The sequence below is a fragment of the Zonotrichia albicollis genome, chromosome 12 (genome assembly GCF_047830755.1).
Source record: "Zonotrichia albicollis isolate bZonAlb1 chromosome 12, bZonAlb1.hap1, whole genome shotgun sequence".
Lineage (NCBI taxonomy): Eukaryota > Metazoa > Chordata > Aves > Passeriformes > Passerellidae > Zonotrichia > Zonotrichia albicollis.
Window position 1 is genome coordinate 16,729,533 of NC_133830.1, and position 23,560 is coordinate 16,753,092.

Sequence of the window (23,560 nt, forward strand, 5' to 3'; positions counted from 1 at the left end):
CTCTGCCATGGGCAGGGTCACCTTCCACTAGACCAAAGCCCCATCCAGCCTGATCATGCCCATTCCAGGGATGGGCATCCCCATGGAATAGATTAGTACTTTGCATGTCTGGTTGTGGAGGAGCCCTAAGCCTCGTGCTGATGAGATCACACCTGCCTCTCCATGGGCTCCTTGAAGGGGACCTGATTGGCACTCAGCATCTGCAGCACTAGAGGCCAAGTGTTGGCCTTCATGGTCTTTCTGGCTTGAATTTTTCTCTGGAAGGGCAAAAGCAGTTGTGCCCATCACATATGCAGAGCTCCCCAGTCACCAAAGTTTGGTAGGTTGGGACATCATTAGGATATCCAATGCCCCATTCAGGGAGGGTGTAAAGGATCTGAGTGAGGCAGGCTGGGTAGTTCAAGGCAAGCTGATCTCCTCAAGCTCCTTCAGGACCGTGCTGGGAGCTGGTGTGGTGCTGTGGCAGACAGCTATGGGCAGGAACTGAGCTGAGCTTTGCCCTGGCACATCCAACCCATCCCCTGTGCATTGTGCCCTGCCCTCACTGCCTGCATCAGGGAGGGAGCTCTGGCAAAGAAAAATGGGATTGCTGAATGAAAAATGAAAGGTCGTGTATTTCCATGAGGCATGGTTTCAATTTGTGTCACACAATCACATTTCCTTCTGCGCTCTGGAATAATTACAGAGCAGAGTGGGGCAAGCAGATCTGATTCAGAGGCACGGGAATGAGTTCTGAAATAAAAGAAGACAAATGCAATCATTAAGATACAATAGGCTGCACTTGCCCCTTAATTAGACTTTCTCTTTGATTAAGCAGTAATTAAATATTACCGTGCTGAAAGGGATTTTTTTAATGGCCCTCCAAAGCCCTAATGTATTCTTAAGATGTTTGTGTGAAGAGCAGGGGCTGCTGCAGGGTGCTGGGTGTGGGAGGATGTTTTACACCTGCCCCTTCCCTGCAGGAGCAGCCATCCTGCCCCTGTGCTCCCTGGAGAGCGTGGGGCTGGATGGCTGCTCCTGGGCTGGATTGCTGCAGAGGTGAAGATGTGTCCCTGCTGCTCCTGGCCACCACCAGCTGCAAGGCATCCCCAGCATCTCATCATAACCTGGAGACTCCTGGGATGCAGATGACAAGGCTGTCACAGTTCTGCTGTCCCATAGGTATGGGATTTAGAGTCATAGATTGGAATCACAGAATTGTTCAGGTTGGAAAAGACTCTTGAGATCATGGAGTCCAACTCTTATCCCAGCGCTGCCAAGGCCACCACTAAACTCTGTCCCTAAGCACCACATCTACACATCTTTTAAATCCCTTCAGGGATGGTGACTCCACCATTTCCCTGGGCAGCCTGTTCCAGTGCTTGACAGCCCTTTCAGTGAAGAAATTTTTCCTAATACTCAATCTAAACATCCCCTAGTGCAACCTGAGGCTATTTCCTCAATGTCATTTTGATGAACCCAATCTTCTCCAGGCAGACCATGGCCTCTGGGATCCCAGGGCACACAGCCCTGGCCCCAGGCTGGTCCAGATGAAGACCAAGACCACCTCTCAGACAGCATGACAGCTCCTCAGGGCCAGCCACCCACTGAGGTTGGCCACCCTGAGCTTTGGGAGCCATGGAGCAGCAAAGGGGAAGTCTGGGAAAAGAACCTGGAGCATACTGTGCTGTTAGCAGTAAAACTGAAGAGATTTAAGATGCTGAAACATCTAAAGTGAAGGGAATGTCAGGCCCCTATTCCTGGACATTCCTGGGTGGGTAAAAATAGCCCTTAGGCGACCTGGGGGAGGAAAGTGCTTCTGATCTCTTAATGCAGAGCCCCTGCCTTAGCCCTGTGGGCTCTCTGCCACTCACAGCCCCGCTTGCCTCTGCTTTTTGCAGGCCATAAAACGACAGCTCTTGCTGAGAATTTCACTAGACAAGATTGTCTTGTTCTTTTCCTGCACAGCGTGTACTTTGGGTAATATCTTTGGGAAATTCTGGCATTCTTGTGTAGCCAGTATTTTTGTTAACCTAGAAAAAAGAGCCATAAGTGTTATGATTATGCTATTAAACCTTTATAGTATCAAAGAAAACAAATCAGAGAGAGAGAGGAGCTGTAGGAGCTGAGAAGTGTTAAGCTACGGTAGTAATATGCCTTTGATTGTTTAATTTCATTAAAACTGAAATACCACAAGGCTGAAGAATGAAAGAGCTGGTGATGCTGAGGGGTTGTGGGGGAGAGTGTGCAATCCCTGTGCTGCAGCCATGGTACCTCTGGCTGGACATCTCTGGGTTCTGGACAAGGGTAGGGATGGGTTGGAGCTGGATGTGGATGGTTTGCAGGGTATGGCTATGACGCTGCATGCCCCTCCACAGCCGGTTATTTGGTTTGGAGGGGCCGAATCCTCTGCACCATTGCCAGGTGTCCCACCAGCAGAGCTCCTCCGTGATGAGATCCCTGCTGGGGTGAAGCTCCCAGAATTTCAACAGAACTTTTCCTTCCATTCTTTTGCAGAAGAACGAATGGCTGTGCTTGAACTGCCAAACTCAGCGGCTGCTCGAAGGGAGCCTCGGCGACCCTGCCCCAATGCCACTGCCTACCCCGAAGCCTCCATCCAGCGGCTCCCCGCGGCACCAGCCGCCCGCCGCCGGCCAGCAGAGAGCGCCCACGCCGGCACCCGTGCCCGCCGAGGCAGCGCCCCCCGAGCAGCAGCCCTCGCCCGCCAGGAGCCTCCGCGCTGCTGAGCAGGGCAGGACCCCGAGCCCTGCCCCAGCGGAGAAGAAGCCCCCACCGCCAGCAGAAAAGAAGCCCCCGGTGCCGGCAGAGGAAAAGCCCCTGCCCAAAGCTGCCCCGGAGCCTTCCAGAGCTCCTGAGAGCATCGCTCCAAAGGGGAAGAGCATGACCCCCAAACAAGAGGTGGAGAGAAAAGAGAGCCAGGCACTCCCCGAGGCGCCGCGGGCAAAGGAGCAGGAGGTGAGTGCTCAGGGAGCATCCAGCTCTGAGCATCCCGGGCACCACACCCTGCCCCAGGCTGGCGTGGTACTGAGCTGTGCCTCTGTCAGTAGTGGTGCCCACAGATGGGGAAGGACCTTCATAGGCTCCATGGCAGCATGCTGGTATTTGCCTTCTTTTTATTAGGGTTACATCAGTTCAGCAAAATGCGATAGTTCAGGTCATGTCTGACCTCTGCATTTCTTATAAATAATATAACTAATATAAATAATAGTTGGGATTTGTTGTCAAATGGAAAACTCATTTTCCAGCATTCCATGTTGCAGCAGTGGGTGTTTTTCATACTCTTTATCCCACTTTTTCTAAAATTCGTAACAATTTGGGGAAACATTTGCCTACCTTGGGATGGTGTTTCCCCACAAGTGACCATCCCAGCAGCAGCCAGCAGAGCCCCCCATGGGGAGGGGACATGGCAGAAGGTCCCCACCAGCTGGGAGGGAATGGCTGCCCCCTCACTGCTGTGGTGCCCCCAGGGGAGAGGCTCCTTGGGTCCCCAAAATCAAGTGGTCTGTGGTGCCTCTGGCAGGGTGGCAGGTCCTGCCAGGGCTGGGTGTGATGGCACAGTCCCCATGGCTCAGTCCCTCACACTGCCTAATTGTCAAACCAATTAAAGGGGGCTGTTTATTTCTGCTGGCATCTAGCAAGGATCCTGGGGCCAGCCCTGCTTCTGAAGGGTGCTTTGGGGGCTGGGGCCCAGTTTTTCAAACTTATTTCTTAGTCCCCCAATGTATTTGTGCCCGGGGCCATTTGCTGTACCATCCCCTGCTTGCAGCACACCTTCTACCCTGCCTTTATTAGCACAGACAAGTTACTGATGTGCCACTGAACTGGGGGACACAGGGTGGTCCCCATCCTTTGCTCTGGGCTGGCTCCCAGTGGTGCCCAGACTTTTTGTGTGCTCCTTGGGAGACAGTTTGGGGGAATAATGAGCAGCAGCTCTGGAGCTGCCTGGATGTGACGCTGTGTTCTCCCTTGCCTGCAGGACGGCAGCAAGCCTTACCCCCCAGACCTGTCCCGCAGCCCCCAGAGCCTCAGCGACACCGGCTACTCCTCCGACGGCATCTCCAGCTCCCAGAGCGAGATCACCGGCCTGGTGCAGCAGGAAGAGGAGAAGCTGAGCAGCACCGGGCTGGCTGGGCAGAGCCCCCCCAGCCCCTCTGAGCTCACCAAGCTGGAGAGCAGCATGCGGCCTCTCCTGGAAGGCCGGGGCGCACCCACACAGTCCCCTGAGCGCAGCAAGAGCCGCACAGAACCGCAGGAAGACCAGCGGCAACAGCAGCGGCCACGGTACCTCTCCATCACCCCTGAAGCCTTTGACTCCGATGAGGAGCTGGAAGACATCCTGGAGGAGGATGAGGAGTGGGATAACCAGCGTGAGCGGCGGGAGAGTGCAGAGTCCTCAGATGAGTTTGGCAGCAAGCTGCGGCATGACTATGTGGAGGACAGCAGCGAGGGGGGCTTCTCCCCAGTGCCCCCCCGGAGCAAGGGCCAGGAGGCAGAGGTGACAGATGAGGAGTTCATGCGGAGACAGATCCTGGAGATGAGTGCTGAGGAGGACAACCTCGAGGAGGAGGAGGAAGGCTATGGGCGCACCAAGTACAGCATCCCCAAAGCTGGGCAGAAGAGCGAGGCAGAGAAGGGCAAAGAGCCAGCGTCGGCCAAACGGCGCCTGCCACACGGTGCCAGCAGCATGTACACAGGAGAGGAGAGCAAAGAGGTGGAGGCAGTGGAGGGGGATGACTTGAGCACGGCCCAGGGTGGGCTGCGGCGATTCAAGACCATCGAGCTGAACAGCACAACTGGCTATGGCCGGGAGATGGAGATTGGCCAGGAGCCAGACACCAGTGTGGACCGGGAGCCTGAGCTGGAGATGGAGAGCCTGACAGGCTCCCCTGAGGAGCGCTCACGGGGCGAGTACTCCTCCACCCTGCCAGCCACAACGCCCAGCTACACCTCGGGCACCTCACCCACCTCTATCTCCTCGCTGGAGGAGGATAGCGACAGCAGCCCCAGCCGCCGGCAGCGCCTGGAGGAGGTGAAGCAGCAGAGGAAGGCTCGGCATCGCTCACATGGCCCCTTGCTGCCCACCATTGAGGATTCATCTGAGGAGGAGGAGATGCGGGAGGAAGAGGAGCTGCTGCGGGAGCAGGAGAAGATGCGGGAGGTGGAGCAGCAGCGCATCCGGAGCACAGCGCGCAAGACCAAGCGTGACAAGGAGGAGCTGAGGGCCCAGCGGAGGAGGGAGCGCTCCAAAACCCCCCCCAGCAATCTCTCCCCCATCGAGGACGCCTCCCCCACAGAGGAGCTGCGACAGGCGGCAGAGATGGAGGAGCTGCACCGCTCCTCCTGCTCCGAGTACTCGCCTTCCATTGACTCAGAAGCAGAGAGCTTTGATGCTGTGACCTCCAAGCTGTACAAGTCTGGCAGCGAATACAACCTGCCCACTTTCATGTCACTGTACTCCCCGACAGAGAAGGTGGAGAGTGCTGCCAGCCAGCCCATCAGCAAGCCCCTGAAAAGCGCCGAGGAAGCCTATGAGGAGATGATGCGGAAGGCAGAGATGATGCAGAAGCAGCAGGTCCAGCAGGCCCAGCCTGCCTCTTCCTACAGCAGCACCTTCCAGCAGGTTGGCTACCGCAGTACTGAGGGCCAGAACGGCTTTGACTACCAATATGGCGAGGAATACCAGTACGACGGCGGCCTCACGCGCCCCTCCCAGCCCGACTATTCCAGTGCCCTGCCAAAGGCAGGAGCGGTGTACGAGGAGATCCTGCAGACCTCGAAGAGCATCTCCAGGATGCACCAGTCCTCTTCCTTTGATCTGGGTGAGAAGGTGAAGGGGCAGGAGGAGGCGTACCAGGAGAAGCATTTCCTCAATGCAGAGAGCGCCTACGCTGACCTGCTGAAGCAGAATGGTGGCCCACTCACCCCTGGCACAAGCCCCACACAGCTCTCTGCTCCTGTCTCCTTCGCCAGCTCCGACAGCAGCACTGGCAAGACTATTCCTGATGTCCGGGTCACTCAGCATTTTGCAAAAGAGGGACAAGACCTAGGCAAGCTCCAGAGTGCCCCAGCAGCACCCAGCCCAGTATCCAAGGTTACTACCACTCCTTATGCTTACAGCAAAGGCACCAGCACAGTGACAACAGCAGCAGGCAGCCCTGGGAGTGCACTGCAGAGCTACAGCTCACCAAGTCCGGAGGCCCCATCCATAGCTGGGAGAAGCTACACTCCATCAAAGAGCACTGTCAGCTATGGCTCACAGACCGAGGATACCACCAGAACCAGGACAGTGGAGATTAGCGTGCAGACAGCCAGGGAGAAGATCCCAGCCGTGAGTGACAGCAAGCCCACACTGCCCAAGACATACACCTTCTTCAAGAGCTCCAGCCCTCCGCTCTCACCCACCTCGCCCACGCAGAGTCCCACCCGCACTACAAAGGCCACAGCAGAGTTTTCCACACAGACACAGAGCCCAGTGCTCTCCTATGATGGTCCTTCTGCTGCTGCAGCTGGCCCGGACACCTCTTCCCCCATGGTGGCGCAGGGAACACAGACGCCGCACCGGGCGGGCTCGCCGCGCCTGACTCGGCAGGCGTCCTCACAGGACTCCCCCTTCATGGTGATCACACTGGCGGCTGATGCAGCCAGCCAAACCAAGCCAGTCAGCTCTGGCGCCCTGACATCTCCCACTTCGTCCCCCACCAGGCCAAGCCGGCAGCTGCTGGCACATGGTTACACCCAGACACCGGAGCCAGAGCAGCCGACAGGTGCCTACATCAGGGCACAGCCAGTGAAGGACCACGCCCAGAAAGCACCTGCCGTGACTTCAGCCCCTGATGGCATCACAGGACTCTACAGCTGGGGAGCACTCCCTGCAGAAAACATCTCCCTCTGCCGCATCTCCTCCATCCCCGGTACGTCCCGGGTGGAGCCAGGGCCCAAGGTACCAAGCAGCAATGCTGTGGACTTACGGACCGCATTGAAGTCTGCCCCCATCATCATAACAGACCAAGGCATGGATCTCACATCTTTGGCCACTGAGGCCAGGAAGTACTGCCTGACCCTGGACCACATCCCCAACCGGCAGTCCACAGCCATCCAGCCCTTGATCATCAACCTCAATGCCCAGGAGCAGCCCCACGCCATCATCGCAGCAGCCAGCACTGCCAGCCTGGCCATCGCCTCTCCCATGATTCTCTCGCAGTCCAAGCAACCCATGGTCTATGGAGACCCTTTCCAGAGCCGTGTGGATTTTGGGCAGGGGACTGGGAGCCCAGTGTGCTTGGCGCAGGTGAAGCAGGTGGAGCAGGGTGTCCAGACAGCCACTGTCAGAGCCAGCGGGGTGGCCAGTGGCAAGCCCGAGCCTCCTGCTGCCCCCCAGACCAAATTTGCAAGGTACGGCATGCCAGGCCAGATGGTGAAGAAGGACGTGCTCCTCACACAGACCGGTGGGGCACAGAATGCCAGTGGCCTCCCACAGGCCTTCCCACCAGAGCCAGGATCGGAGGTGTACCGGGCAGTGCCAGTAGAGCTGAAGAGCCAGAGCCCTCTCCTTGCCCTGGGTGGCAAGAAATCCCAGGTGATGATGGTGCAGATGGAGGAGGCAGCGACTGGCCCGGTGACCAAAGTGCTGAAAGAGGAGGGGCCAGCCAACGTCCTGGACCTCACGGGCGTGAAGCCAGAGAGCCAGGTGGCCTGCTGTGACATGGTCTACAAGTTCCCCTTTGGTGGCAGCTGCACGGGTGCTTTCAACCCCACCTCCAAGATGCCAGAGAAGAAAACAGGGGAGGCAGCAGTGATGCCTGGTCGGAAAGCTGGTGGACCAATGTATGGCAGCAGAGAGCCAGAGCTGCCAGAGACCTTCCCTTACCGGGAGCAGCCAGCCCCGGCACCTGCGCTCTACGAGGAGCAGAAGTTTTACCCAGCCAGCGCCTTTGGACGACTCTACTCCTCCATGTCGGACACGAACCTCTCTGAAATTGGGATGAGCTACTACCACACAAAGGGGGATCAGCCCTTCCCTGCCCCAGCAGGTGATGCGGCCGTGGACCTCAGCACCATGAAGCACTCCTACAGTGTGGGCTTTGCCGAAGGGGGTTACCTGGGCCAGGGGCCACAGTACGGCTCTTTTTCTGACCTCCGCCAACCAGGAGAGCTGCTGAGCCACCCCTTCCCCATGCGGAGGTACAGCTCGGCCTCCAACCTCTACTCTGACTACCGTTTCTCACACCGAGGGGACCTGGCCAGCTTCCAGGAGTCCAGCCTGGCCCACTACAGTGCCACCACGGCACGTGAGATCAGCCGCATGTGTGCTGCCCTCAACTCCATGGACCAGTACGGGGGGCGGCATGCCAACGGCCCTGATGTGCTGCCCTATGGCCCCAGCACTGGGCAGGGGGCCACAGGGGGGCTGGCAGCTCAGCAGCAGGGCCCTGTACCCCCCAAACCCGGTGGGATGTACAACCCCACCTTCCCTGAGGGACGGCAGGGCTTCAGCAACCTGGCACAGTACAACGTTCCTGGTGTCCGCCTGGGCGCCATCCGGCAAATGCTTCCTTCCACCGCAACCGTGCGGGCTGCCGATGGCATGATCTACTCCACCATCAACACCCCCATCGCCTCCACCCTGCCCATCACCACCCAGCCGGCCTCGGTGCTGCGGCCCATGCTGCGTGGGCTATACAGACCCTACGGCCCAGGTGGTGTGGCTGCAGTCCCACTGGCCAGCTTGGCCAGGCTGCCAGTTGTCACTCCCCGTGTCCCACTTGCAGCACAGGGCCTCTACCGCTTCCCGGCCCCAGGCCGGCCAGCCCCAGCAGCCTCAATGATGGAGACACCCGTCTACCTGGGGAAACCCGTTGCCAGCACAGCCCCAGCAGCGGTGGGAGCTGCTCCTGCTGCCAAAGCACCCGCTGCCCCCGCCACACCTGCCAGTGGCTTGCAGAGAGCAGAGCCGCCACCAGCTGCCCCCCGTGCAGAGGCACCAGCAGCACCAGCAGCCCCCAAGGAGAGCGGGCCAGTGGCCACAGCGCCCAAGCCACCACTGGATGGAGCTCAGCGGGAGGAGAGGGAGCGGGAAGAGGAGCGTCAGCGCAAGCAGCAGGAGCACGTGCTGCAGCTGGAGCGGGAGCGCGTGGAGCTGGAGAAGCTGCGGCAGCTGCGGCTGCAGGAGGAGCTGGAGCGGGAGCGCGCCGAGCTGCAGCGGCACCGGGAGAAGGAGCAGCTGCTGGTGCAGCGGGAGCTGCAGGAGCTGCAGTGCATCAAGCAGCAGGTGCTGCAGCAGCAGCAAGAGGAGCGGCACGCACAGCTGGCGCTGCAACGGGAGCAGCTCGCCCAGCAGCGCCTCCAGCTTGAGCACATCCACCAGCTCCAGCACCAGCTGCAGCAGCAGCTGGAGGAGCAGAAGCGGCAGAAGACCATCTTCCCCACTCCCGTGGAGCCCACTGCCCGCCCACCCGAGGGGCCCGCTGAGGCACCGCGGGTGCTGCCGCACAACGGGCAGGCATGGCCCCCAGCGGGCCAGACACCCCCAGAGGGGCCTGCCGGTCCCCGCTACCCCATGCCACAGCGGCCACTCAGCAGCTCAGCCTCAGACATGTCACTTCAAGTCGAGGAGTCCTGGGAACCCGGCCGGGGCATCAAGAAGAGGAACTCGATGCCACGGCTGAGGGATGCCTACGAGAAGGAGACCTTTGCGGCGCGGAAGATGGCGGACAGCAGCGTGCAGACAGACGAGGAGGACGGCGAGGAGCGGTTCATGCTGTCGCGGCGGCGGCGGACGCGGCGCAGCGCTGACTGCAGCGTGCAGACAGACGAGGAGGACAGCGGGGAGTGGGAGCAGCCCGTGCGCCGCCGACGCTCCAGGGCCTCACGGCACACTGAGGCCAGCACCGAGGGCAAGACAGACGGGGCAACCCGCACAGCCAGCGTGGGTATCCAGACCATCAGCGACTGCTCAGTGCAGACAGAGCCTGACCAGCTCCTCCGCGTCTCCCCCTCCATCCACATCACCACCCATGACCCCCGAGTGGAGATCGTGAAGTACATCTCAGCCCCAGAGAAGACACAGCGGGGTGAGAGCCTGGCCTGCCAGACAGAGCCAGAGCCAGCTCCCCAACCTGGTGTTGTGGTCCCCCAGCTGACGGTGCCCACCACCATCCCACCCTACTCCACCAGCCTCCAAATAGTGAGCACAGGCCCCCTGGACCCCCACGCTGTCCGGCAGCAAACCCTGGGCAAGTTTGAGAAGAAGAAGCCAGATCCCCTGGAAATTGGCTACCAATCCCATCTGCCAGCTGAATCCCTCTCCCAGCTGGTGACACGCCAGCCACCCCGCTCTCCCCAGGTCCTCTACTCACCCGTCTCCCCGTTGTCCCCCCATCGTCTCCTGGAGTCCTCCTTTGCCACCAGCGAGCGGCTGAACAAGGCCCACGTGCCCCCACAGAAGCACTTCACCACCGACTTAGCCCAGCGCCAGCAGACGCTGCCGCGCCCCATCAAGACCATGCAGCGCTCCCTGTCCGACCCCAAGCCCATCAGCCCCACCTCCGAGGAGGCCGGCAAGGACAGGTTCTCCCTCTACCAACACCCGCTGCTCCCCAGCTCACAGGTACGTCACCACAGGGAACAACCTTACCCTCAGGGAACAGCCCTGGGAGGCACCTCGGGACACTGCGGTTTCATTAGTGCTGTGGCAATTAATATTTCAAAAGGCCGGTCCCCGCGGCAGCTGATGGCAGCCAGCAGGCACAGACGTGCATGCCAACACCAGCAGCTGGAGGGAGGCCCTGGAGGTCCATTGGCTGCATGAGCCTGTCAGCAGGCAGGAGATGCTGCGGGTTGGCAGCGTCAGGGCTGTCCCCTGCTCCAGATGAGTCCCCCTTCTCTCTCAAGGAGCTACCACCATGCACGGCTCCACTTAGAGTTGTGGTGGCTCTTGCTCACACCTTTGCCTCCACACACCAGGGTTGCCTTGGGCAGTCAGGTGCACAGCCAAGAAGTCCCGGGGCAATTCCTGGCGCAGCAGCACCCACCAGCAATCCCCCGAGTCCCTCTGCCAAGTGCCCGTGGACAGAAAGCATTTTTTGCAGCAGAGGGTATGCACGTGGCCAGCTCGGCGCTTGGCTGGCTGCCACCCCTGGTAATTACTCACAGAAAGCGCCCTGCCTGTTACTTCCATCCTATTTATTGCGCTTTTACATAAACGCTGCTTTCTCAGTGCATGGGGGAACACGTGCACAGCAGGATGCCTCACCCCAGCCCCTGGAGCACGGGAGGACCACTGCAATGCTTGGGGTGGGACGTGGGGGGGGACACCCACCTGCCCCCCTGACCAGATGTCCCTTGGCTTTGCAGGTGGGGGGGCTGCAGTCAAGCTCGCTGGCACGCAAGGTGAAGCGGACGCTGCCCAGCCCACCACCTGAGGAGCCCCATGTCCCCTTGGCGAGCCCAGCTGCCTCCCAGCTCTACCTGAGCAGCCTGGCTCCCAAGGCCACCGCGCCTGTCACTAAGGCCAGCCTACTGAAGGAGCTGGACCGCGACCTGAGGCTGGTGGAGCATGAGGCCACCAAGCTGCGGAAGAAGCAGGCGGAGCTGGACGAGGAGGAGAAGGAGATCGATGCAAAGCTGAAGTACCTGGAGCTGGGCATCACCCAGCGCAAGGAGTCGCTGCTGAAGGATCGGGTTGGTGGGCGGGACCACCCCTACCTGCGCTACCCCGGGGATCGGCGCGACTACCTGTCAGACAGCGAGCTGCACAGCCTGCGCCTCGCCGCCTACGACAGCGCCGGCCTGCGCCCTGCCGGGCAGTACCCCGACTACACCGCCGCTGCCGCCGCCGCCGCCGCCGCCTCCTATGGCGCCTACCCGTACCCTGCCCCGCAGGGCCCCACCGCCTTCCCACCACCACGCCTCCAGCACCCCCAGTACCCCACTGCCAGCACCTCACAGGATGGCTTGCCGGCAGCTCCACTGCCCACCTTCACTTCGCCTGGTGGCTTCTCGGCCCCCGGCACCACATACCCAGAGCTGGGCACCCCGGCCCAGCCAGGCTTCCAGCCCCCAAACCCCTACCAAGCCCCGAGCGCCTTCGCCGGGGCAGCCACTGTGCCGGCGGCACAGCCCACCCTCTACCAGAGCCCGGCAGACATAGCTGGCGGGCACCAGAAGCCGCGGCAGACTTCCCTGGCTGACCTAGAACAGAAGATCCCCACCAACTACGAGGTCATCGGTGCGGCCACCAGCTCCTCGGCCGTGCCTGATGTCACCTTCAGCAGTGCACCGGCGAGCAGTGGCTATGAGCAGTACAAGGCACCTGAGAGCCGGCCGGCTGAGAGAACCAGCACGGCACCAGGCCCCTCAGCCAGCTACTCTTCCGAGTCCCTCTACACCAATCTGGAGCAGAACATCCCCCGTAACTATGTGATGATCGAGGACATCAGCGAGCTCACCAAGGAGAGTCCGGCAGTGGACGGGCAGAAAGCAGAGCCCGTGGGCACGAGCGCCGATAGCCGCCACAGCAGAGAGAAGAGTGATCTAGGGGACACCGAGGGCTCCAGCCGTCCCTGCTGCTACACCAAAGCTGAGGAGGAGTCTGAGGAGGACATGTATGATCACCATGGCCCCGACCATCGTGGGAAGAACAGCTACTACCGAGGCACAGAAAGCAATGGCAGGGTGTCAGGGAGCTCCACCAGCTCGAGCTACTACTATGGGGACAGTGAGTACCGGCACTCCTCACGGATGGACAAGCACAGCTCTGGCACACCACTACCGAAGCATTCATCCAAGAACCTGGCACCTGCTGTCATCTCCTCCAAGCGCAGCAAGCACAGGAAGCAGGGCATGGAGCAGAAGATCTCCAAGTTCTCCCCCATTGAAGAAGCCAAAGATGTAGAGTCAGACCTGGCCTCCTACTCAACAACCACCTCAATTGGCAGCAGCAATGTGGCCTCCAGGGCCAAGAAGCTGCAGGATGAGATCACCTACGGCCTGAAGAAGAACGTCTATGAGCAGCAAAAGTACTACGGTGTCTCCAGCCGGGATCTGGTGGATGAGGAGGAGCGGGTCTACTCTTCCAGTAGCAGAACTCGCTCCTCTGGCTATGGGGTGGAAAAGTCCTCCAGCCGAGAGATGGGCGGCCGGAGCAAGTCCTATGAGCGGGAGAGCATGGAGCGCTCCCAGAAAGTCAGCTCCAAGCCCTCATCCCTCAGCATGAGCCAGAGCCGTGGGCGGGCGCCCATGCGCTCGCAGCACTCAGAAGAGGAGAGCCCTGTCAGCCCCATGGGGAGGTCAATGGGGGGGTCACGCACTGCAGGAGGGCCGGGCCCCCAGTCAGCAGGGGACCCCTGCTCCCAGTTCTGCTCCAGCCACTCGTTGCCTGATGTGCAAAAGCACATCAAAGACGTGCCAAGGAGTCACTCGTACAAGCACGAGGAGGGCTACGGCATGGATGATGCCCATTGCGTTGTCTCAGACAGCGAAGGTAACAGCTCCCCGTGGTGACCACCCCAGAGCATGGCACTTCCCCGGGGCATGCCCGTCCGCTCGTACGCAGAGACACTCTCACCGCCTCAGTTTGCTTGACACGTGCCTTCCTCCCCCTGCCCTGGGTGTTCGGTGTTAGCCGGTCCTGCACGGTGCCCTGCTGCGCCGCGTCCCGTCCCCACCGGCACGTGCTGTCCCCCGCGCGCGTGCCCGCTGCTTGTCCCTCCCACTCCATTGCATGGCTTCCGCCCGCGCAGCCTCGAGCGAGAGATTGACTGTGGTTTGTTTTTGGTTTCCGAAGCCTATCATTTGGGTCAGGAGGAAACAGACTGGTTTGATAAGCCCAGGGAGGCGCGGGCAGAGAGGGTCAGGCACTACGGTGGCCACTCTTCCTCACAGAAGAGACCCCCAGTTAAGCACACCTACCACGATTATGACGAGCCCCCCGATGAAGACCCGTGGCAGCACGACGACTACCCCCAACACCGTGAGCACCGGCACCACAGGGACTACGATCGCCACGCTGGCTCCTCCCGGCACGCCAGCGACGAGCCCCCGCGCCGCTCATCGAAGCAGCACCCACGAGAATCTGGCCGCCACGAGCCCCGTGGCCACGGGCCTTCAGCCGGCCCCAAGAAGGCGCAGCAGCCCGAGTCCCGCGCGTCTTACGGCCCCAGCTCCGCTGATTACGCCCCGTCATCCCGCCCCGCTGCTCACCACCATGGCACTGAGACCCCCAAGGCACAGAAACCTTCCCAGCCGCACGGGCCGGCCGCACCAGCGCCGAAGCAGGAGCCCCTCACGCACCCACAGCAGCCGGCGGCCAGGCAGCAGCAGGCAGGGCAGCCGGCAGCGCGGCAGCAGCCGGCAGCACGCCAGGCTGCCCAGCCAGCGAGCTCGGCACAGCCTGAGACCAGGGGCAGGACACAGGGACCCCCCTCGTCCCGGCCCCCGCAGCAGCAGCCAGGGCCGGCCCAGGCAGCAGGGAAGGCACCGGCCACACTCCATGCACAGCCGGGCGGGCACCCAGCACCGGCGGTAAGTACGGGCTTAGCTGGCCAGGCTGCATCCTGACCCCACAGCTCTGCCTGGAATCGGCACAGCTGGCTGCGGCCAGGGGCTGGCAGGGGAAGTGTTGGGAATGGGAGCCATGGAGTAAAGTGTATCCCACTCACACGCCCAATACAGACACCCATAGGTGCTGTGGAAGCTGCCATCCCCTTGAGGGGACCCAGGAGGGGACATCACTGTGTCCTGGATGCTTTGCTCGTCTTCTGGGGTTGTGGAGCAGTGTTTGGGGGTTTCAGTGTCACCTCCCAGACTGTGCCACCCCTGGCAGATGCTCTATTGGGAGGGTGAGCCCTGAGGGCTGTTTTCTCCTTTCCAGACAAAAGTGGAGCCGACAGACACGTCCAAACCTGCAGCAAAAGTGCCACAGCAGCCGGGGAGAGCACCATCAGCACAGCCCCTGGGAGCAGCAGGTCAGTGAGCCCCAGTGGCACTGTGCCATCTGTCCCACCTCATGCCAGCTGCCTGGCACCCCAAAGCTTGCTGCGCTCTCCCAGCTAACAGTGGCTTCATTTGTCCCCCAGCAGACAGCAAGGCCGGTCCAAGGGCGGCTGGGCCACGTGGTCCCGCCGGCATGGCCACAGGGCAGCCCGGCGGGGAAGGAGAGAGTGTCTTCTCCAAAATCCTGCCAGGGGGGGCAGCGGAACAAGCAGGCAAACTAACTGAAGGTGAGGGCTGCTCCCGGGATGGGGACAGGGCAATGGTGCTCTTCTGCACCGAGACAGAGTCGGGCACCTTGGGGATGGCTGGGTGCAGCCAGTGGGATGCAGTGCTCCCACAGTTTGGGGCCCAGGGAGGTGGGGGACCAGGGTCACTACACCATCCTGACACCTGTCCTGGCTTCCCCGCAGCGGTGTCAGCTTTCGGCAAGAAGTTCACTTCGTTCTGGTGAGAGAACGGCACAAGGTGAGTGCAGCCAGCAGCGGGCACTGTGCCGTGGGCTCTCCCTGCCCCGGCCGTGCCTGATGCCCTCCTCTTCCCTTCCACTGCAGGAGTTTGGGAAGTGAGTGGAGATTTGAGTCGTTGCAGTGGAAAAACCTATGAAGAAGCCAATGAATTCAGCACGCGGCGCCAGACTCTGAGTATAACGGTGAGTGTGCAGGGCACACCGGCACACAAGTCCCCTCTGCTGTGCCACCTCTGAGGTTCCAGCAGCACCACTGTTCCCTGAGCACCTGCTAAGCCCTGCTTTGCCATACTCCCCGCCACCAGGCTGGGAAAGACACAGCATGGACTCATCCCCTTCGTGTTGGGCCACTCATTGCCATCTTCATCCCCAGGTGCTGGCCCCAGGCCGAGGCGTGGAGGCTTGGCCTTGTTCCCCAGTCTCGGCAGCGCTGGTGCAGACCCTGGGTTTCCAGGGAAGCTTTGGGTGGTCCGGGCTCTGCTCCGGGAGCCCGTCCAGCGCGGGGGCGGGCGGAGGCGGCGGCAGCTGCTCCGCCGGCAGTGCCTCTTGGCTCTCTGGGGCCTTTTCGCTCGGGCCAGCGCTGCCGCTCGGCGGGGACCCTTCCGCGGGGAGGGGCTGCTCGGACTAACGCCTCTCTCTCTCGCTCTCTCTGTCTCGTCTCTCTCTGTTTCTTTCTCTCTCTCTCCCTCTCTGTCTCCCGCAAGCTTTTGAAAACAGGGCGATCCCTGGATGCTGGACCAAACGACGGCCGAGCAGGGCGGTGCCCCCCACGCCTGGCGAGCAGCTCCGGCGCGGCACTCGGCGAGCCCCGGCAGCTGCCCCGAGGGGATGGGCCTGGTCCGGACCGTCGGGTCAGGCCCCGTAGGTCGGCTGCGGCCCTTTCTCAAGATTATACGCAGAGTTGCTCCCTCTGAACCCCAGCTCTGGCCTCTTCATAGGTTTTTCCCCCCCGCGAGCCGAGGGCTGGGCGCCGTGGGCGCCGCTCCTCCTTCCCGACCCCACCCGCCCCGCCGGGGCCGTCCCCGCGCCCCCCGCACTGCGCCGGGGAGCCCGGGGCGCGTCAGCTAGGACCTAACACTGTTCACTACCGAAATACGAGGCCATAGGACTCTGACAGGCGGCGCGGCCGGCTGGGCGCGTGTCCCGAAGCCATTGGAAGCATTGAAAGGGCCGCGCTCGCCCTCGCCACGCAGCCAGCGCGCCTGCCGCCGGGCACCCCTTTTCTTTCGAGAACAGCCTTAATCATCCCACTTTGATTTCTGTGTATACCTCATCCGCACCGGGGGGTGGGGGGGGGGGCACGGGGCGTCGTCAGGGGGGGTCCTTTTTTCCTCGGTTTCTTTGGGTTCATTTTCTTTTGGTTTCGGGGTTTTATTTTTCTAAAGTTTATACCAAATCCTCTTCCCTCTTTGCTTTGTGCGATGAGTTAGCACACGGGCTGTCGTCTGTAGAAGCAATAGAGTGCAGGAGGCTACAAAAGAGCACAAATCCCGTGGAACAAGATCAGGAGAGCTTTGCCTCCGGCAGTATCCTTCCTTTTACTGTGCAATCCAAGTCCTTCTCAAGCCATTTTGCGGGGACGGCCGGCGCAGCGGCCGGCGGCCAAAGCCCACTCGCCCTGCCAGGAGGGGATTCCCAGGGGGGGAGGCAGCCCGAGGAGGGGGCTCGCCCGCGCCCCGCCGCCTCCCCGCGCTGGCAGCGCCCCGCCGACACCCCCGTGGCGGGGGCAGCCGCCCGCTCACCCGCCTGATGTTCTATGCAACGAAATAACACGACTCCAGAACAAGACCTGTGAATAGCTAATCAGTTCAATGTCGCGCCTAAGGGTTCCATCGCAAAGCGTGCCGCCGAGCGACCCGAGAACTATTCAGTACCGACCACCCGTGCGTATGAATTCGTGGCATGTTCGACCCACGGAGGGCCACTTTGCCAAAGGGCAGCCCTAGCGCCCGTGACCGTCTGTCCCGTCGTAGAGCATGGCTTGCTACTTCTCTGCACGGTTCCACCCGCCTTTCAGTGCTTGCTGTTCTTTGCCTGGACTTTTCTTTTTTTCTTCTCCATCAGTCCATCGCTGTACTGAAAGCTCTTAGCAGATTTATGCACTTGTGATCGAGGACCCGGCTGCCGCGGGAAGCCCATGCTTTGTGGCGGATCCCTGGCCGGGAGCTCTGCCGGTCGGTGCCCAGGGCTGGGGGCAGGCCGGCGGCTGTGGCTCGGGGGGAGGAGAGCCCCGGCCCCGCGCTCCGCCGCCGCCTCTCCCGGCCCGTGACAAGTGCAGAGCCCGGGGGCGCCTCCCGCGGGCCGCCGGCCCCGCCGCTCCCCGCGCTGTAAATACTTGTACAGTGTGTCAACCGCACGCGGGACCGAGACCCCCGCCGGGGCCGGTGTCGCCGCCCGAGCACATCCGCCACCTTGCCTTCGTGCCTGCCAGGAGCGGGGGCGCGCAGCCCCCGCCGGGCCGGGCCCCCAGCCCCAGGTGTGGCGATCTGCTGGACAGGGCGGGGGAACGGGGGGTGCAAAGAGCGAGGGCCGAGCGCGGCTGGGCGCCCTTTCCAGCGGTAAGTGCGATGCCGGGTGCGCTCCCTCTGAACATTGTGACGGTGTGCGTGTCTGCTGTGCTCTGTGCCACCCGTAGTGACCCCGTACCGTGCCGTACCGTGCCGTACCGTGCCGTACCACCCCCGCCGCTGTGTCGTGACTCCCTCCCAGAAGCTGCCCCCTCACCAGGTGTTTCTGTGGGAACAGAATAAAAAGGACTTGACACAAACCACCGACTGGCCCAGATTCTTGCCTGCCTGCAGTGTGGGGGGCGGGGGATCGGGACCCCTGCCGTGGTGGGGGTGGCTGGAATGGATCTGGTTGTCACCAAGCACTGTTGACCTCTGCCACTCACAGCTGGGCTGCTGGGATAGGGGGTCCCTGTGGCCATCAAGGACCCGATCACACCTTCCTGGCCAGGCTGCTGGCTCTGGTGGGCTCCCAAGGGCCCAATCCCCGTTGGCAGGGCTGCTGTGCGCACCAATGACTCAATCCCACCCCCCTGAGCAGGCTGCTCAGTCCCGTGGGCCCCCGATGGCCCGATACCCCCCAGCCAGGCTGCGGGGCTGGGGATCCCTGTGCTTCTCAAGAGTTCGATCCACCTGGTCCTGCGCCAGAGCCCGTTCTGCAGCCACCCGGTGGGCAAACCACCCCGGGCCGATCCAGAGGCTGCGGGTCCGCGGTCTGTCCCCCGGCTGCCGCCTCAGAGGGCCCAGCGGGCGATCCGGTGGCAGGGGACGGCCGCCGGGACACGTCGGGGGTACCGGGGACTGCCCTGCCTGCGGCTGCAGCGCCGCCCGCGCCCACCTGGGGGCGCCTCAAAGCGGGAGGTGCCCCGAGCACCGCAGCCAATGGGAGGTGCCGCAGGCCTGAGGCCCCGCCCCATCCCGGAAGTGCCGAGCCTGGCCCCGCCCCCCGCCGCGAGGACATGGAGCCGCCGGTGAGGGAATGGGGGGAGTGACGTCAGAGCCCCGGGACCCCCGCGCTGCCCCCCCCGTCCGTCCCCCGGGATCCCGTCCCGCAGAGCCCCCCGCGAGCCCCGCGCCCCCCGACCCCGCTGCTCCGCCGCCTCTCCGGCTCGGCTCCACCCCGGGAACTGCCCCGGTACCTTTCCACTTCCTCCATAGACCCCAACTGCTGCAGCACCCTCCTAGGCTCCCTTGCACCCCAGGACCTGCACTCGGGATCCGGGGTGCCCTCCTGGTCCCGGCTGTGTACCCCAGGATCTGCTCTCCAGTGCCCTCCTGGTCCCTGGTGCCCCAGTAGTGTCCTGGCTCTGCACCCCCGGTATTGCCCCAGTCCTGCGCTATTCTCCTCCCCCACGTACCCCGGCTCTTCAAGCGCTGCCCCCAGTACCCCCCAAAATTCCCCCCGTCTATACTGGAGCCCCCGTAAGTGCCCTGTGCCCCATTACTCCCCGGTCCGGCCCCCCTCCCCTCCAGCCGCGGCGTGTCCCGCAGGTACAGCCACGTGCGGAGGAGCTGTCGGAGCTGTACCGAGAGCTGAGCCAGCACCCGGGGCTCAGCACCGCCTGCCTCGGCCCCGACCTCACCACCCAGTACGGGGGCAAGTACTGCAGCCTCTACACCGGTACGGGGATGGGGAGGACTGGGGGGGGAAAGAGTGGTCCGGGGAGTCCTTGCCTGGCTGGTGGGGATGCAGCTGGTGTCCTCACCCTGCTCCCCGCAGAGTGGTCACAGAGGGACCTGGCGAGGGCTGAGAACATCAAGTTCTGCCGTCAGTACCTCATCTTCCACGATGGAGCCTCCATTGTCTACTCGGGGCCAGCTGGCACCTGCTCTGAGATCAAGGACGAGTAAGTCCCATCCCGCCCCCACACGTGGTCCTCGGGGAAGCGGTAAGTGGGGGCTGATAGGCACTCACCCACTCACCCTCAGGCTGCTGAGCCGGGAGTCCCCCAGTGGGATGCTGAAGGCCGTCCTGCGTAAGGTCCCTGCCAAAGGGAAGGAGAAAGAGAAGCAGTTCTTGGAGGTGAGGAGGGTTCCGAGGGAAAATGGATATTTATTCACTGGGGTTTGGGGCTGGAACCACTCTGTGTCTTGGCACCGCCCTGGCATCTCTGCCCCCAGGTCTGGGATCAGAACCGGAAGGTGAAAAGCATTGACCTGACAGCGCTGGACAAACATGGCAGCGTTTATGATGATGGTGAGGGGCTGGGGGATGCCAGGGAATGTGGGTTTTCAGGGAACAGGGTAGCCAGTGCTGACCTGCCCCTGCAGACCAGTTTGGGTGCCTTGCCTGGTCTCACTCGGAGACCCACCTGCTCTATGTGGCGGAGAAGAAGCGTCCCAAGGCTGAGTCCTTCTTCCAGAGCAAAGCCCCCGAGCTGGGCACCTCTGATGAGGACACGGGGCACCCCAAGAAGGAGGATGCACCCATCAAGGTGGGGTCTCCCCACCCTGGGTCAGCTGGGGGCTGGCTGTGTGGCTGTGGGGCTGACCAGACTGTGCCACAGGGCGAGCAGTTCGTGTACCACGAGGACTGGGGTGAGACGCTGAGCACCCGCAGTGTGCCCGTCCTCTGCGTCCTGGACATCGAGGGCAACAGCATCTCAGTGCTGGAGGGCATCCCAGAGCATCTCTCTCCCGGCCAGGTCAGTCTGGGGAGCTGCAGGGAACCAGAGAAGGGAGGTTTCAGGAGCCAGCAGCATTTTGTGTTGAGTATCTCCCCTCTCCCCACAGGCTTTCTGGTCACCTGAGGACACCGGCGTGGTGTTCGTGGGCTGGTGGCACGACCCCTTCCGCCTGGGGCTGCGGCACTGCACGAACCGCCGGTGAGTCCCTGCAGGGCACCCTACAGCCCAGCCCTGCTGGCGGGCCCTGCAGGGCACCCACCCCACAGCCTGGGCCCCTGACCCCACTGTGACACCCCTCTGTGCTGGCAGGTCAGCGCTCTTCTACGTGGACCTGACAGGGGGGAGATGTGGTAAGCAGTGCATGCCCCAATCCTGCTGGTGCCCTGGCTCCCCTGCCACCCCTCACCATCCCCTCACCATCCCCTCGGGCCCATGCAGAGCTGCTCTCTGAGGACACCAGGGCCGTGTGGTCACCACGACTCAGCCCCGATGGCTGCCGCATCGTCTACCTGGAGAACCATGTCCTGGGCCCCCACCAGCAGTGCAGCCAACTCCGCATGGTGAGCAGCACCAGGGGGACACTGGCAGGCACCAGGGAGGTGCCAGGGTGCCCATGCTAGGGTGGGGCTGGCAGGAGGGCAGCAATGTCCCCTCCTTGGGCTGCAGTGGGGGCAAGCAGGCTGAGACCCTGCAAAATTTGCCCAATGCCATGTCTCCTGCAGTATGACTGGTACACCAAACACACCAGCACGGTGCTGGAGGCTGTGCCACGGCAAGCATGGGGTGAGTACAGCTCTGGGGGTGTTGGGGGAGACTCAGAGGGATGCTGAGTACCAGCACTCCGATCACAGGTGCCTTCCCGGGAATCTACTGTGGCGCCCTGCCAGGGATGTGCTGGGCGGCCGACAGCCGCAGGATCCTGCTGGACACGGCCCAGCGCAGCCAGCAGGTGAGGGGGTGCTGGGGGACACAGGGGGGCCTGGCTGGGTCAGGGCTCCACTGGACTCTGCTCTCCTGCCCCTAGGATGTGTTCGTGGTGGATACAGCAACAGGCACCACAACTTCGCTGACAGCTGGTGAGTGACAGGCCAATGGGGCCATGCTGCTGCCAGGGGTGGGGAGAGGGTCACACCTGCAGGTCTGACCCCCTCCTCCCCAGATTCTCCCCAGGGAAGCTGGTCTGTCCTCACCATTGACCGGGACCTCTTGGTGGCCAGGTTTTCCACCCCTAGCTGCCCCCCCATGTTGGTAAAGTCATGTCCCCAGTGCCCACCAGCTCCTTGGCATGGGCACTGAGCCCTCTCCCCCATGCCCACCAGCCCCTTGGCACGGGCACTGACTCCTCTCCCTGCACAGAAAGTGGCAGTCCTGCCCGCTGCTGGCCATGAGGCACAGACACAGTGGATCTGCCTGCAGGATGCCCCCCCCGTGCCTGGCATCAGCTGGGGCATCCGCACCCTGCAGCCCCCACCAGAGCAGGAGCATCCCCAGTACAGTGAGTGCCCGAGGTGGGGTCAGACTGTGCTCCACCATCCTCATTGCTCCCTGACACCCCCTCCCTGCCTCCACAGGGGGCCTGGACTTCGATGCCATCCTGATGCGCCCAAGTGAGGGTCCCGCTGGCCAGAAGCCCCCCTTGGTCGTGATGCCCCATGGTAAGAGCTTGTCCCCACCCCACTGTACCCCAGCCAGGCAGTGTCACCCCCCTTTTGCTTTTGCCATTTGCAGGTGGTCCTCACGCCGTCTTCACGGCCGGGTGGATGCTGTACCCGGCGGCACTGTGCCGTGTGGGCTTTGCTGTGCTGCTGGGTGAGTGACACCAGGGCTCTGGTGACACAGCACCCATGGAGGGGCAGGGTGGGGGCATGAAGGAGGAACGGCTCTGACACTGCTCCCCACACAGTGAATTACCGTGGTTCCCTGGGCTTTGGCCAGGACAGCGTGGCCTCCCTGCCAGGCAACGTGGGCACGCAGGACGTACGCGATGTGCAGGTATGGCCTGGCATGTGGTCCTGGGGCACTGTGTGCTCCTGCAGGTGCCCTGAGAAGTGAAAGTGGAGCTGCCTGCTCAGTGGGTGTTCCCTGTGGTGGCAGCTCTGCGTGGAGCGGGTGCTGCAGGAGGAGAAGCTGGATGCTAGCCGGGTGGCACTGGTCGGTGGCTCGCATGGGGGCTTCCTGGCGTGCCACCTCATCGGGCAGTTCCCTGACACCTACCGCGCCTGCGTGGTCCGCAACCCCGTGGTGAACATTGCCTCCATGGTGGCCACCACCGACATCCCGGACTGGTGAGTACTGCTACCCCAGCTTCCCAGGCTCCTTGCCATCCCGGCCACATGTGCCCCCAACTCTGTTGCCTGCAGGTGCCTGACAGAGACAGGGCTGCCCTACAAACCTGATGCTCTGCCAGACCCAGCCCAGTGGACAGAGATGCTGCACAAGTCACCCATACGCTATGCTGACCGGGTATGTCACTGTCCCCATCCCCGTCCCTGTCCCCAGCAGCAGTGCCAGTGCTGAGGCTGTGCTGCTCCTGCAGGTCCGTGCGCCCGTGCTGCTGATGCTGGGGGAGGATGACCGGCGTGTGCCCCCCAAGCAGGGTCTGGAGTATTACCGTGCCCTCAAGGCCCGGGGCGTGCCCACACGGTGAGTGGGGTGCTGAGGGCTTGAGCTGTGGGGTGCAGACACATCACTAAATCCCTGTTTCACCTCCAGGCTGCTCTGGTACCCAGGGAACAACCACGCGCTGGCTGGTGTCGAAGCCGAAGCTGATGGCTTTATGAACATGGTGCTGTGGCTGCTCAAGCACCTGCAGTGCTAAAGCTCCTGACCCCTGCTGCTGACCCCCAATAAACAATGTAGTTCAGCACCCCAGTGTCTCTGGTGGTTGTGCTGGTACCGGTGTCATTTCCACTCCCAGAGCTCCAAGAGCTGGTGGCCACTGGACCTTCTGGCTGCCTGGGTGTGCGGTT

General features: G+C 62.3%; 2 protein-coding genes across 3 annotated transcripts in view; both read left to right on the top strand.

Moving 5' to 3' along the window:
* The window catches only part of BSN (bassoon presynaptic cytomatrix protein), an 88,561-nt gene extending 70,337 nt beyond the window's left edge, over window positions 1–18,224 (top strand). The window contains exons 4-12 of one of the 2 annotated variants that reach the window (XM_074550064.1): window positions 2,497–2,955; window positions 3,977–10,606; window positions 11,353–13,480; window positions 13,784–14,520; window positions 14,870–14,963; window positions 15,075–15,218; window positions 15,402–15,456; window positions 15,543–15,640; window positions 16,162–18,224. In XM_074550064.1, the coding sequence (XP_074406165.1) occupies window positions 2,497–2,955; window positions 3,977–10,606; window positions 11,353–13,480; window positions 13,784–14,520; window positions 14,870–14,963; window positions 15,075–15,218; window positions 15,402–15,442 (10,233 nt within the window). In that variant the 3' untranslated portion in view covers window positions 15,443–15,456; window positions 15,543–15,640; window positions 16,162–18,224. The remainder of the gene's footprint in view (window positions 1–2,496; window positions 2,956–3,976; window positions 10,607–11,352; window positions 13,481–13,783; window positions 14,521–14,869; window positions 14,964–15,074; window positions 15,219–15,401; window positions 15,457–15,542; window positions 15,641–16,161) is intronic. The other variant, XM_074550065.1, reaches the window with a different exon arrangement.
* A 571-nt stretch (window positions 18,225–18,795) lies between these two features.
* On the top strand, window positions 18,796–23,474 carry LOC102071466 (acylamino-acid-releasing enzyme). The gene is made up of 22 exons (XM_074550074.1): window positions 18,796–18,935; window positions 19,456–19,585; window positions 19,685–19,811; window positions 19,894–19,987; window positions 20,086–20,161; window positions 20,236–20,399; window positions 20,472–20,609; window positions 20,698–20,789; window positions 20,901–20,941; window positions 21,030–21,151; window positions 21,314–21,374; window positions 21,443–21,540; window positions 21,616–21,667; window positions 21,751–21,839; window positions 21,948–22,086; window positions 22,163–22,246; window positions 22,320–22,400; window positions 22,495–22,583; window positions 22,686–22,876; window positions 22,952–23,054; window positions 23,128–23,234; window positions 23,304–23,474. Exons 1-22 carry the CDS (start codon window positions 18,924–18,926, stop codon window positions 23,407–23,409), a joined length of 2,196 nt encoding a protein of 731 aa, XP_074406175.1. The 5' UTR covers window positions 18,796–18,923; the 3' UTR covers window positions 23,410–23,474.
* The last annotated feature ends 86 nt before the right edge of the window (window positions 23,475–23,560 follow it).

Coding starts and splice junctions, on each gene's coding strand:
- LOC102071466 (XM_074550074.1), top strand. Junction 21,840..21,947: donor CTAGCTGCCCCCCCATGTTG/GTAAAGTCATGT, acceptor CTCCCTGCACAG/AAAGTGGCAGTCCTGCCCGC. Junction 22,584..22,685: donor AGGACGTACGCGATGTGCAG/GTATGGCCTGGC, acceptor CTGTGGTGGCAG/CTCTGCGTGGAGCGGGTGCT.